General features: G+C 41.6%; 1 protein-coding gene across 1 annotated transcript in view; it reads left to right on the top strand.

Annotated features, from left to right (window-relative positions):
- LOC136856812 (protein still life, isoforms C/SIF type 2) overlaps positions 1-14021 on the top strand; it is a 560067-nt gene that overhangs the window by 419481 nt on the left and 126565 nt on the right. The window contains exon 7 of the mRNA XM_067134934.2: positions 11766-11952. Coding sequence (XP_066991035.2) covers positions 11766-11952 — 187 coding nt within the window. The remainder of the gene's footprint in view (positions 1-11765; positions 11953-14021) is intronic.

Here is a 14021-nt window from a genome sequence, read left to right as displayed (position 1 = left end):
CGGCATTTGCCTGGAGGAGAAGTGGTAAACCACGTAAAACCACTTCGACGATGGCTGAGGAGGAAATCGAACCCCACTGCACTCAGCTGAGTGGATCCCGTTCCAGCCTTCGTACCACTCTTCAAATTTCGTGGCAGAACCGGGAATCGAATCCAGGCCTCCGGGGGTGGCAGCTAATCATACCAACTACTACACCACAGAGGCGGACCTGTCAAATATATACTGTTCAATTATCAGCCAGCAGCACAAATAAATCCAAGAGTGCCTTCATGGTGCTTCGTTCCATATGGAGTTCAAAATAACTCCGCATAAGAACCAAACTGCCGATCGTAAATAACACTGTAAAGCGATGATGATTTTTGTTTAAGTAGACTAGGAATACATTGGCCAGACATAGTGTCCAATAAGGAACTTTGGAAAAGTTTATATCAATTACTGATCGACCAGTAGATCAAGAGAAAGAAATTACAGTGGATTGAACACATATTGCGAAAATCTGACGACAACGTTACCAAAAGTGGAATCTGCAGGGACAGAGGTAATATAGGTCATTTCCAAAACAAAAAGCATTACTAACAACATTTCACTACTTCGTCCGTCAAATACTGTATATTTTGTTTAATTACCAAAAGTAGTGCAATATTCTACGTGAACAAATCATGATCTAAATATTTAAAAATTTAAATATCCCATTCTCGTGCCTGTTTACTCTCTCTCTGCAGTGAGTGGTCTGCTTAGATGGAGTAGTCGAATCCAAACTTATGACTTCAAATAAAAATACTCTTAGCTTGGAAGGGGACCGAGCTCGATAGCTGAAGTCGCTTAAGTGCGGCCAGTATCCAGTATTCGGGAGATAGTAGGTTCGAACCACACTGTCGGCAGCCCTGAAAATGGTTTTCCGTGGTTTCCCATTTTCACACCAGGCAAATGCTGGGGCTGTACCTTAATTAAGGCCACGGCCGCTTCCTTCCCACTCCTAGCCCTTTCCTGTCCCATCGTCGCCGTAAGACCTATCTGTGTCGGTGCGACGTAAAACAACTAACACCGGGCGAGTTGGCCGTGCGCGTAGAGGCGGGCAGCTGTGAGCTTGTATCCGGGAGAGAGGGGGTTCGAATCCCACTGTCGGCAGCCCTGAAGATGGTTTTCCGTGGTTTCCCATTTTCACACCAGGCAAATGCTTGGGCTGTACCTTAATTAAGGCCACGGCCGCTTCCTTCCAACTCCTAGGCCATTCCTATCCCATCGTCGCCATAAGACTTATCTGTGTCGGTGCGACGTAAAGCCCCTAACAAAAAAAACAACTAGCAAAAGAAAGCTTGGAAGGGTCCCTTTTCTTGGATGATATTTTATTAATAAGCATGTCTTAAAAATTGTCTCTCTGAACTCAAACGGACCTCGTTCCATACACCATTGCAGTCTAGCATGTTTATGCACATTAGTCAAATGTAGGCGGAGAAGTGGACGACGCGCCGGTAACGCAGACCGTAATAAACGGCGACGGACTGTCACTCCTGATAGTGCACGATGTGTTACACTATTCCATTGTTGCGCCAGAGCCGAGGAGGACGCAGATCTGTTCTGCAATGCCATTCGGATGAGGTGTCAATCTTCTCGGGGGGTGGTCTGGGTGGTTCGACCAGACCCATCTCGTCGTGTTCTACGGCCTTCTGTGCCCCATTCTGTACACACCCGTTGCACTGCCGACACACTTCGTCCCACACGAACAGCAATTTCCCGGATGTATGCATCACGTTCTCTCATGTCAATAATGAGCCCTCTTTCAAACTCACTCATTTGACGGTACGGTTCTCGCTTACGTCTGCGAGGCATCCTGCACGTACGCTCAAGTCACACTGATCCATTACCTTCGGTTTATAGCGACAACGAGAGCCGCAGGCACATTTTACCAATCGGTGGTGGTGCGCCGAATTATCGATGTGGACCTGGAACCTGAGGGCCGACATGGTTCAAATGCTAATAATTTATTTAGAATATACTAATGCACATGGTCTGTGAAAATGAACTTTGCCGGGCTGAGTGGCTCAGACGGTTAAGGCGCTGGCCCTCTGGCCCCAACTTGGCAGGTTCGATCCTGGCTCAGTCCGGTGGTATTTGAAGGTGCTCAAATACGTCAGCCTCGTGTCGGTAGATTTACTGGCACGTAACAGAACTCCTGCGGGACTAAATTCCGGCACCTCGGCGTCTCCGAAAACCGTAAAAGAGTAGTTAGTGGGACGTAAAACAAATAACATTAATTAATTAATTAAAATGAACTTCCTATCTCTAGTCTTTCAAGGGGTTCTGATTATTATGAATATGAGTGTAGATACATGCAATGCTACTGTAAGGTGATTTCTAGTGGAAAGGTTATTGTCGGACCTGTCTAGAAATATGGAAACCAGGTTCGAGGTAATCTAACATCTCCATCTGTTTTCTGTTTAGGAAGCAAGTTACAGCTTTATATATTATCATAAAGGAAGTCCATACTAGCGAGCGAGTAGCTGTGTGGTTTTGGTCACATAGCTGTCATCTTGCATTCGGGAGATAGTAGGTTCGAACCCGTCTGTCAGCAGTCCTGAAGAGTGTTTTCCGTGATTTCACAGTTTCACATAAGGCAAATGCTGGGGCTGTACCTTAACTAAGGCCACGGTCGCTTTTTCCTTCTCTTACCCCTTTCCTATCCCATCGTCGCCATAAGACCTATCTGTGTCGGTCTGACATAAAGCAAATTGAAAAACTAAGACTGTTCATTTATTTATGTATTTAATTTTTTTGGTTTAACATCACACTAACACATCGACGGTTTTCGGAGACGCAAGGATAGAAAAGGTCTGAAACAACTTTTATTTATACTATTCTTATTACTTCTTCTTTTACGAATGATTCTTACTCTTCTTCCTTTCCCCAAATTTATTAGGTTCGCACTTGGTACGGATCTGGCCCGGTGTTGTGGTCAAATGCCTTTCCTTATACCAATCCAAGGTAGATAGAGTAAGAGGTAGGGATCACGCGCAGGTCTCCCCACCACGCTGGGCCGTCGATGACGTCATCTTGAACCCTCAGCGCCTTGTCTTTTGTATGAGGTAGGCTAATACACAGCTGTGAGCTATTTTGTTTTAGCCACAAGTTAGAGATAACTTCATTGATATTTTAACTTCACCTCAGAAAAGGCATTCCACTTCACTATTACAGTAGAGTAATAATAGGAGATCAAATACAGTGTGAATCAAGCAGCGTTTCTGAAGTGTTCCGATCTGTATAAAAGGTTGTAACAATGCTAAGACTGTGATCGCAGTGGAATGGCCATTCCATATGTTCATGTTACCTATGATAACAATAACAAGGGGGCTCTAATTGTTACAGACTCGAATATTAAAGCGCGATGATTACAAGAAATATGCCCGTTGTTACAGCAATATTGGGAAACTATATACACTGTCAACAACACAAACAGTATAGAAAATGTTCTCCAAGTGCCAGGAGCTGACAAATTGAGCCTATATATTAACGTTCTTAGCACTGGTTTCATATACAACATAATAAATAGCCTTTCATAAAAATATAGATATGTTATACACAAAGGATAATGCTGATATTTTAAAAAAAGAACATCAAACACACTCTATAGCATCAGTGGAATTTCTTTGCTTTTCTTCTTTTTTTATCGGTATTGTATTAACTGAAACCCGGTCTCTTGAATGTCTTTCTTACTTTTGTTTAAAACGTCCATTCGAATAAAAGAACGGCTTCTCACGAAGCAACTTGTAAGCTCATAAAATTTCGGGGAATTTCTTCTTCAGGATATCCGTAAGGTTTGTGATGATGTTAAAACCCTCTTTCAGTTCTTAGCCGTGGTAAAATTTGAACTCTTTTTTTTCCATCTGCACCACAGTGGAGTACCATCTCTCTGTAGGCTGCATCAAACAGTCTCTAGACGTTTTTGAGATCTAATTTCCACCTTTTGTGTGTTGACCTGTTTTCTATTTCTGTATCGAGGTTCTTCTTCTTTACCCTAAAAGCTATACAGCCAGTGAAGTCTTTAAGCAGCTCATCACGATCCTTGGTTTCACGACTGTCCTCGACCTGTTTTACTAGCTCTTCAAGGGCTTTAACGAACCCGTGCTCATCCTCCAGTAAGGAATAGGATGTTGTGGGCTCAACGCTGGCCTTTTTTAAGAATAATGATATTTGTTCTTGGCGTCGACCTCTGTAGATCTTTTGCCACTACATTCACCATATGATGGGATCCTGCGGGTAGGGTAAGTGTAATTGCAGAAGTGTAGTGTGTTGAATGTGAGGAAAGGAAGGTTAAAGACGACACAAACACTCGGTCCCAGACGAGGTATATTAATCATTTACAATTAAAAACCCTTGACCCGGCCGGGAATCGAACCCGGGGCCGCTGGATGACAGGCGGACGCATTGACCCCCCGATATCCATGGAGTTCATCAGTATCATGTAACATATTTGGACGTAATATTTCATAATCTTCCGGAGAACAGTTGGAATTTCTTATCGCCTCGGAAGCATTGAGGCTGACAGCAATGAATTCACCTTTTGCGTCATAGCTGTCGTAAGAGGATAGTCATGAAGTCTCCCGAACCCTCGAAGCTGAGAAAGATATCTTTCGATAATGTCTTGATTACTTCTGTCACCATTTATTTAGGCCAGTGGCTTTAAGGAATACAAGAAAGTGTATGTTTCGTTCCTTCGCGTGCCTGCTATGTTTTGTGCAGCCTGCACTCGCATGACAAACCATACTGAAAAGTGTACACTATTACTGATTTTTACGTTTCATCACATAAAATAAACACACACGGTTTCTTATATACCACAGATATGTTACTATCGTGAACTATTAGCACCTAGCTTCTGCGTGTACAGTGATTCTTTTTCGAACTACCTCTAGCTCATTCAGGGCAGATTCAACGCGAGGGTCCTGCGTGACGTCACAGCTTTGCTTTGCTACTGCGCACCTCTCTCGTGACCCCTACCTTGTATTCTACGTACCTTGATACCAATCCTACATTACGTGTTACTGTGGTGGTTGGTAGTGTCGTGTGTTGTATACACTGTAGTTGAAGAGAAGTGTATTAAGACGAACGTAAGAACTCTGTCACCAAGCCAGAGGAATTTATCACACGCAGTTAAAATCCTCGGCCAAGCTGGTTATCGAAACTGAGGCCCTCTAAACAGAAGAACAGGGCGCTGACCATCCAGCAAAGGAGCCGGGTAGAAATAACATTTTCAATTAATTAACTTAATTGTAATACTTGCGCTAAATCAGCAGCAGTCCGGTAATTCCGTAGAATACTATGGCTAATTTCGCAGCAGCCCGTGAATTCATCGCTACTAATAACACTGTACTGCTTGAAAGTAGTAATAAGTATTGTAGAACCACTCATCTTAAAGAAGACCGTTTTCCAAACACGATAAATAGAAAATATTCTTGATGTTGCAACAAAAAGACCCACTGCACAGTTTACAATATTTGCCATAAGAGTACAAAGTGTGGGTTTTTCTTGTTTTTTTTCTAGTGGCTTTACGTCGCACCGACACAGATGGGTCTCATGGCGACGATGGGATAGGAAAGGCCTAGGAGTTGGAAGGAAGTGGCCGTGGCTTTAATTAAGATACAGCCCCAGCATTTTCCTTGTGTGAAAATGGGAAACCACGGAAAACCATCTTCAGGCCTGCCGACAGTAGGATTAGAACCCACTACCTCCCGGATGCAACCTCACAGCCATGCGCCCCTAACCGCACGGCCAACTCTCCCGGTACAAAGTGTTTTAGAGGACTGCGGATTTAGCTAAGCCTCCCTTATCACGTCTTTACGAAACTGAATCTATATTACGCCCATTGAAACAAAGATACTTTCGTAGAAAATGCTTTGCGAAAAACGATTGAATTAAAAATAGAATTAGGAATAGTTTTCACTCATAAAGACGAATTGAGAAGGTTTGGTGAGGAAAACTATTTTTAGATCTTACAGTAATAACATACAACCTTATATCCTGTCAATCCGCTGTTTAGATTGTGTTCTTTCCTTTCAGTGTCATTTCTCAGATTCGTAATGAAGTTCTGCTTTCTTAAATACTAAGTTGATTATTCATCGAAATGAATTAAGATGGATCATTCATCTCAGAATCATACAAACAAGGATGGATTATTTTACGCCAGGGTGAGTGGTTTGGACGGACTTCTATGCCCATGTAAGCAGGTTCGCTCCTTGCTCAGTGTAGTCGTATTTGAAGGTGTTCGATTAAGTCAGTCTCGTGTCGGTAGACTTGCCAGCACGTAAAAGACTTCCTGCAGGACAGAATGCTAACACCTCGGCATCTTCAAAACTGTAAAAGTAGACGTAAAATTATTATTATTATTATTATTATTATTATTATTATTATTATTATTATTATTATTATTATTATTATTATTATTATTCAATTCGTCCGGCCCCGCGGTGTAGGGGGCAACGCGTCTGCCTGTCACACGGCGGCCCCGGGTTCGATTCCCGGCCGGGTTAAGGGGTTTTAATTGTAAATGATAAATATCCCTGACCTGAGGACTGGGTATTTGTAACGTCCTTAACGTTTCTTTTCTCACATTCAACACTTTACACTTCCGCCATTTACATAATACACGCAGGTTCCTCACATATGGTGCAAGTAGGGGCAAAAGATCTTCATAGGTCGACGCCCCGAAGAAATATCTTTTTTTTAAATTCAATTCTCCTTCGCGATAAGTTTTCTGGGTGATACCTTCGCTCTCCATATGAGTAAATGCGCAACTCGTGGGTCGCCCGGTCGCCCGCACTGCAGTCTCAAAACTAGTGCATTATTACCCTCTCACTTGTGTATACAATGTGATATAGTAAGCCTACGTCACTTTCTTTATTAATTATCATCATTTTACTGTAATTTTTTTTTTGCTATTTGTTTTACGTCGCACCGGCACAAATAGGTATTTTGGTGACGATGGGATAGGAAAGGCCTAGGAAGTGGAAGGAAGCGGCCGTTGCCTTAATTAAGGTACAGCCCCGGCATTTACCTGGTGTGAAAATGGGAAACCACGGAAAACCATCTTCAGGGCCGCCGACAGTGGGGTTCGAACACTATCTCCCGGTTACTGGATACTGGCCGTACTTAAGCGACTGCAGCTATCGAGCTACTGTACTGAGTTTTGAAATTATTATTATTATTATTATTATTATTATTATTATTATTATTATTATTATTATTATTATTATTGAAAATGAAAACCTACAACCTGTTTTCCAGTCATTGACGGGTCAGGGATGTGATGAATGAAGCAGATATAGGCTATTAGTACGATGGGGTCGCCACTCCCAAAGTGATTTGTTAATGAATGATAGATGCTATAAAATGAGAATGGAGAGTGTTGCGGGAATGAAAGATGACAGGGAAAACCCGAGTACCCGGAGAAAAACCTGTCCCGCCTCCGCTTTGTCAGCACAAATCTCACGTGGAGTGACCGGGATTTGAACCACGGTATCCAGCGGTGAGAGGCCGACGCGCTGCCGTCTGAGCCACGGAGGCTCTTATTATTATTATTATTATTATTATTATTATTATTATTATTATTATTATTATTATTATTATATTAATACATTTTTATCAGACAAGAGGCAGCAAGCCCCTAAAATGAAATAATAATCATTCAATTTACTTCTAATGTATCTCTATTTCCTGTACCACTATCACTGCGGACTTAGCGGTGGTGAGAATTGTTTCACAACTATGGTGGAAATGCCAAAGGTGTAACAGTGATTCCCTAACTCCCGTGTCAAGCTCCACACCTTTTTCAAATAGACTTTCATCTTATTAGGTCGTGTTGAGTATAAAATTAGAATACATACCAGAGAGATGTTAAGTTACAGAACGTAATGGTCAATCCAACACTGTTGGAAACCGAATCCAGAAAATTTGGATTTCGTGTCCGATGATTTATCATTCAGCTACGGTTCCCTAGTCATTTATGTTCTTTTGGCTGGGACTTGAAATAAAGCTACCGGGCGAGTTGGCCGTGCGGTTAGGAGCGCGCAGCTGTGAGCTCGCATCCGGGAGCTAGTGGGTTCGAACCCCACTGACGGCAACCCTGAAAATGGTTTTCCGTGGTTTCCCATTTTCACACCAGGCAAATGCTGGGGATGTACCTTAATTAAGGCCACGGCCGCTTCCTTCCCATTCCTAGGCCTTTCCTGTCCCATCGTCGCCATAAGAACTATTTGTGTCGGTGCGACGTAAAGCAATTAGCAAGGAAAAAACAAAGAAAATGAAATACAGCTATCTTGGCCTCATACCAACATGGTCGCAGTTCGGATTCTAGACTCGTGGGACGTGACGCCGGAGTGGCATCTTCATTGGCTTCTCTCTAAGGTGGCCGTAGTTCTAATTCCAGCCAATACACATGGGGTTTTTGAAATGCCAACTGAACCGAATTCTACGTAAAACTGGAGATCCCGTGACTATGATCACAGTATCGACATTCATGCAAAACTACCAACTTGCTTGCTTCATTTTCTTTCTTTGTTTCTTTGTTTCTTTCTTTTTCTTTCTTTCTTTCTTTATTGTCTGAGAATTAACGTAGTGGCTTTCAACCCGGTTGACCGGGAGTTGATTCCCGGCAGTGGAATAATTTATCACTTTTTTGAGGTCTGAATCGGGTTAATGTACATTCTACCTCAGGCAATAATTCATCAGTGAAATGGGTTTAAATCTCGTGGTTTGTGACATAAACTGAAGACCAAGATGCTACTAAACATGTTGGGCACGGCCACGTTTTTCTCAGTCCTAGTCCTGTACATATTATATAGCCTACAGATTTAACAGCAGTATAATTTACCATACATACGATAATTACATGGAATTATTAACCGATATACCTCAAGTGTCTTATATAGCATAATCATTTTCTTTCTTTCTTTCTTTCTTTCTTTCTTTCTTTCTTTCTTTCTTTCTTTCTTTCTTTCTTTCTTTCGTAATTCCTTTACTCTGCAGTGCCTTCTGCCTGTATAGAATGGCGATCTGAAACCTTGCGACTATGATCCACCTCCACAGGTGTATCCACAAAAGGGTCGTACGTCTGAGCGTTTGAATAATTAAGAAAACTTCCTGAACTTGTGCGATTGGCTCTCTAGATAGTCTCTTTTGTTTTCTTCTCTCGGCTATACGATCTTCAAGCCTTCACAAAGACTGAGGAGAAGAATACTACAGTTCGTAATTATTTGTTACATCCCAAGTTTTCTCAAGTATTATTATGAACGAGAAATCAGAAGCGAGCTCTTCTTAATTATTTAGAAGATATTTAATGTGAATTCGTAAGAGGTTCGAAGAGCACGAGTTTCCTGTTCTGCCCATGATAATGAAAATTACAATGAGGTCAGTTTTAGATAAAGTTAATCATAATCCTAAAGAGGAAATTTTATGCCTCGCGTAGTACTTGAGAAAACCTGCAATGAATGAGCTGAAATATTATTCTTCACTATTCGCAGAGAATAACATTTTCTCAGGGGATAATAAGTTCAGGAATAAAAATACGTTTTATCACATGCACTCATATTTTTACAGTAACTATCACGATGTACACCGGGTGAGTCCACTGCGTCGGACTTTTTCTGTTGTTAGGCATCCCAACGAACGTCAGTGGTGTGATGTTCGATTCTCCTTTGCCGTATACCAAGCTACAGTCGTCTTTAAAGCACTTACTGGGTCATCACTGCAAGACTTTTTCAAAAACATGTATGCTAGTGGCTTTACGTCGCACCGACACAGATAGGTCTTATGGCGATGACGGGATAGGAAAGGCCTAGGAGTTGGAAGGAAGCGGCCATGGCCTTAATTAAGGTACAGCCCCAGCATTCGCCTGGTGTGAAAATGGGAAATTCGCCCGGTAAACATGTATGCGACAGGTAGGCCTATTTACACAATACATTAAACTGTCTGATAAGCACGAGGCAGCAGCGCACCGTGATGCCATGGACTAAGCACAAACGTGCTGACGCATGTGCCGTTGGTAAGTGGGTTCAAATGCCACAAGCGCTAAATATTTTTATTCACATTTTAAGCTTCGAGGGTCAAATACAAGGCCATTCGTGCTACATTCTACCAATAGCATGCATGTTCAATGTGTACTGGCCTCACTTGGTGTAGTCTAGCAGTCCTGGTCATTTCGTCGCTGTGTATTCAACAGACGAGTATGTTGACGTACTCCTGACCTACAATGAAGCAAGACAGACCACACAGGAAGCACAGCGCCAGTACCATGGAAGATTTCCACACAGACGACAATAAATAAATAAATAAATAAATAAATAAATAAATAAATAAATAAATAAATAAATAAATAAATAAATAAATAACTCACGGCGTAAGGGTATTCGGATACATTTGCTTTGTGGAGGATTATCGAAGCACAAAATGCGAATAAAATTATCAGGCTCAAGTGGGACTCGAACCCACCTACCAACCTCAGTTGTATTAGCATTAACCCACCTAACCTGTGACACCACGGCGACTCCAGTTAGCAGTTTACCGGAAAGCATACTAGATTGACAACTACTTCCGATTCGCAAATGCATATACGTTTTCTCTCAGTATGCCATTGCTTTGTGTTCATTTCACACCATACTGAAAGCTTATAATTGGCACGTACGTTTTACATAACCGTATGGAATTTTGATGCAATGTGTAAATAGCTGTCGGAGTTTATGCAAAGGTGATGGTGCAGTAAGAAGTTAGGGGCGACTGTTGCTCGGTGTACGGCAAACGAAAATCGACCATCACATCACCAGTGACGTTCATTGGGACGCCTAACAACAGAAAAGTTCAGGCGCAGCGGACTCGCCCTGTGTTTTAGCAATGAGAGTTATGAAGTTTCAGGCAAACAGTACTTTATTGTTACTCTTTCTCTGCCACATTGTCCACACGCCCATGCAGTCTAAGTCGAACATGTGGACTTGGCCCAATTATATAGCTGGTTGCCCTTCCTGATGCCAAACCTATGTGTTTCGTGTTTCTCTTGTGGTTGGAAGTGGGGTATGTTTTTTTAATAAGATGTGTGTATTCATACAAACACAATGCATATGGTCGTAAACAGCTCTTTACTACAAGGTAATTTGGTTGTTTGGTTGGTTTGCAGAAAAAACAGGGGGAAGGAGAAATGCTGTACAAGAAAGTCCGGGACAGTATATACCTATCTGTAAAAGTGGGCTCTGAATGAGTGGTTTTTATGTTATAGTTTGTAGTAAAAATCACATAATCGTTATCAAAATAAATCGTTCAGTCGTCTCATTAATCTTACCAAGACGAAAATACCCTTTAAGTATATAATTTGTATGAGTGGCTTAGGAGTGACCGTCATTTTAGTGAAAACATAGTAGTGGCCTATATCGCATGGAGAGAAAGGAGTGAGTTAAGGTGCAGGCGGCCAGAAGGGCCTAGGAAAATCGCCACACTGAACCACGTACTTACAGTACATCACGGGAAAAACAGCTACTGTAATGTCATCTACACTGAAATCATAAGATCCATCACCATGCATTAAAAATGTCTCCCTTTATAAAGTGGAGTGGGTGACTAAATAGTAGACAAGGTTTCTCACATCATGTGCAAACATCTGCGTCTCTCTATTTTTAGTTTACAAACGAAGTTTATCATCTGGTATACAACTGAGTTCTACAGCATCCTTATGTGGGAGAGAACTAGTGAACAAATGGACTGAACTCTTTTCCTACTTTTGTTTACAGCTTCACACGCACGAGATCGTGGAGGTTTGCGCCAAAATTCTCTACCAAGTAGAGCTCCAGAGGACTACGTTGGAGCAGATGTGGGGTTTCTCAGTGGAGGCCGAGCTCATCGAGAATGCCGACCGCCAGGACGAGCTGTGCTGCTATGTGAGTCGAGTCGAGGACAAGAGTGTTGCAATGCAGAACGGTGAGTTAAACTTTGTGATTTTATATACGTGAGTTTACGTTATACCTAACAGGGTGAGGCACTGTACCATTGGTCCTATGCATGATTCTCTGCTTTTTGTTATTCATTTCCCATATTAGCCAGATTACCTAGGTATATCAAGATCCAGTGAGGTGCACAAACTTAGGCAGCACTGAGCATGCTTAGTACTTGGGCACACGGAAAGGAAATGGCTACTGTGTTGTCTGCATGATTAGTCCTTATAGTGGTTTTAATGCAGTTTTCCATACTGTACCAGTAAACGGACACGCACTTAATCATGCGCGTGATCGAGCGTGAGAAGTACGCAGGGTGTGTGCGGTCTTAGAGCAGGAGAGGATACAGAGAGGGTATTACAGTTGAATAAGTATTGCATAGTAGGCCAAATAACTTTTATTACCATTGGAAAATGTAAATAAATTCCCTGTGATGTCATGAAAACCTTGTCAAATGCATACTATCAAAATGTAATATTTGAAAGCAAATAAAGTTTGTTTTTGATGTTTGAATTCTGCTAATGATTGACAGTTTTAGTAAAATGGTCAAAGTTCATTCTTGAAGTTTCAAGCAAACGCTCAGTTCAAAACTACAAACGAAACTATAACAAAATAAATAAAATTCCTACTTGGAATAATTAATCAGTTTGACTTATTATGAAAATAAATGTTCACTCTTGAAGTTTTAAACTGAATGCCTAATTCAAAAATTATCGTAAATTAATTAGAGTTCACTCTTGAAATAATTAATAAAATAGATAATACTCAAGTTCCAATTCACTGGAGAAATATCTACCGAAATGGCTAAGTCTCGATTGCATTTTATAAATGTCCTTCATAGTTCTTTTCACTCGTTATAAGTTGGTTTGAGCTTTGGAGTGGCTCTGGTAAGACTTAATATTACACTGGCTTTACGTGTAAAATTGAGAATTATATGTAAAATTGAAAATCACTTGATAATTTGATAGTTACATGAGAAATTGAAAATAACTTACGAACTTGAAAGTTAAATGAGAAGCATCTTAAGAAAGTCATAGTTACTTGAAAAATTGAAAGTGACTTAAGGACTCGAAAGATAAATTGGAAGTCACAGTTCATAAACGTCGAACTGACTATTCTTTAAACAACACAAACACCGGGCGAGTTGGCCGTGCGCGTAGAGGCGCGCGGCTGTGAGCTTGCATCCGGGAGATAGTAGGTTCGAATCCCACTATCGGCAGCCCTGAAAATGGTTTTCCGTGGTTTCCTATTTTCACACCAGGCAAATGCTGGGGCTGTACCTTAATTAAGGCCACGGCCGCTTCCTTCCAACTCCTAGGCCTTTCCTATCCCATCGTCGCCATAAGACCTATCTGTGTCGGTGCGACGTAAAGCCCCTAGCAAAAAAAACACAAATGCATATCACCTTTATGTTATTCTGGATCTTGAATTTGCTGGCTCAGCCTGACTGCGTCCTCGCAGCCCCAGAGTACCACGTATCCACCGACGACCAAAAACACCTTCACCATATGTCCCCGACGATCCGGAACACCATCAAAACGTTCCCACGATGGAAATTCACACGATGACACGGGTGGTTAAGTCTACACATGTGACGTCAAATTGCTCAGGCTACTTGGTGTATTATAGCACTGTCGGTTCATGATTAACAAGTGTAACGTCGTAGGGAAATCTCATTCTGATATTTTGAACCAAGGTTCCACTTAACAATGTGATCACCGTCAATGTCCAACTGCACAAATTCGATACGCTGAAGGCACTGTGCTCCCGACTGTAAGTTTGAATACAAATTGTGAATTCTAAACAGAGTCTGTACATTCTATCTCTCACACGATAATATCGTAATGTTCAATTACACAGCCTATGTTCCCCCACATGCAATAATAGGCACGGAATATTCAAGAAACAATCTACTGCCTATCTCGCAAACCGTAAAGTATTAATGCTCAGTTCTATAATCTATGTTCCCTTACGTGAAATAATGGGCACGTAATTTTAAGAAACAAAGTCCTAGATAGCTGGTTATTTGCAGAAGTTCAAATACGTAAACCTCTT

The sequence above is a fragment of the Anabrus simplex genome, chromosome 1, assembly GCF_040414725.1.
Source record: "Anabrus simplex isolate iqAnaSimp1 chromosome 1, ASM4041472v1, whole genome shotgun sequence".
In the NCBI taxonomy this organism is placed as follows: Eukaryota; Metazoa; Arthropoda; class Insecta; order Orthoptera; family Tettigoniidae; genus Anabrus; species Anabrus simplex.
The sequence above is the reverse complement of the archived record's forward strand: the minus strand, read 5'-3'. Positions and strand labels throughout refer to the sequence as shown.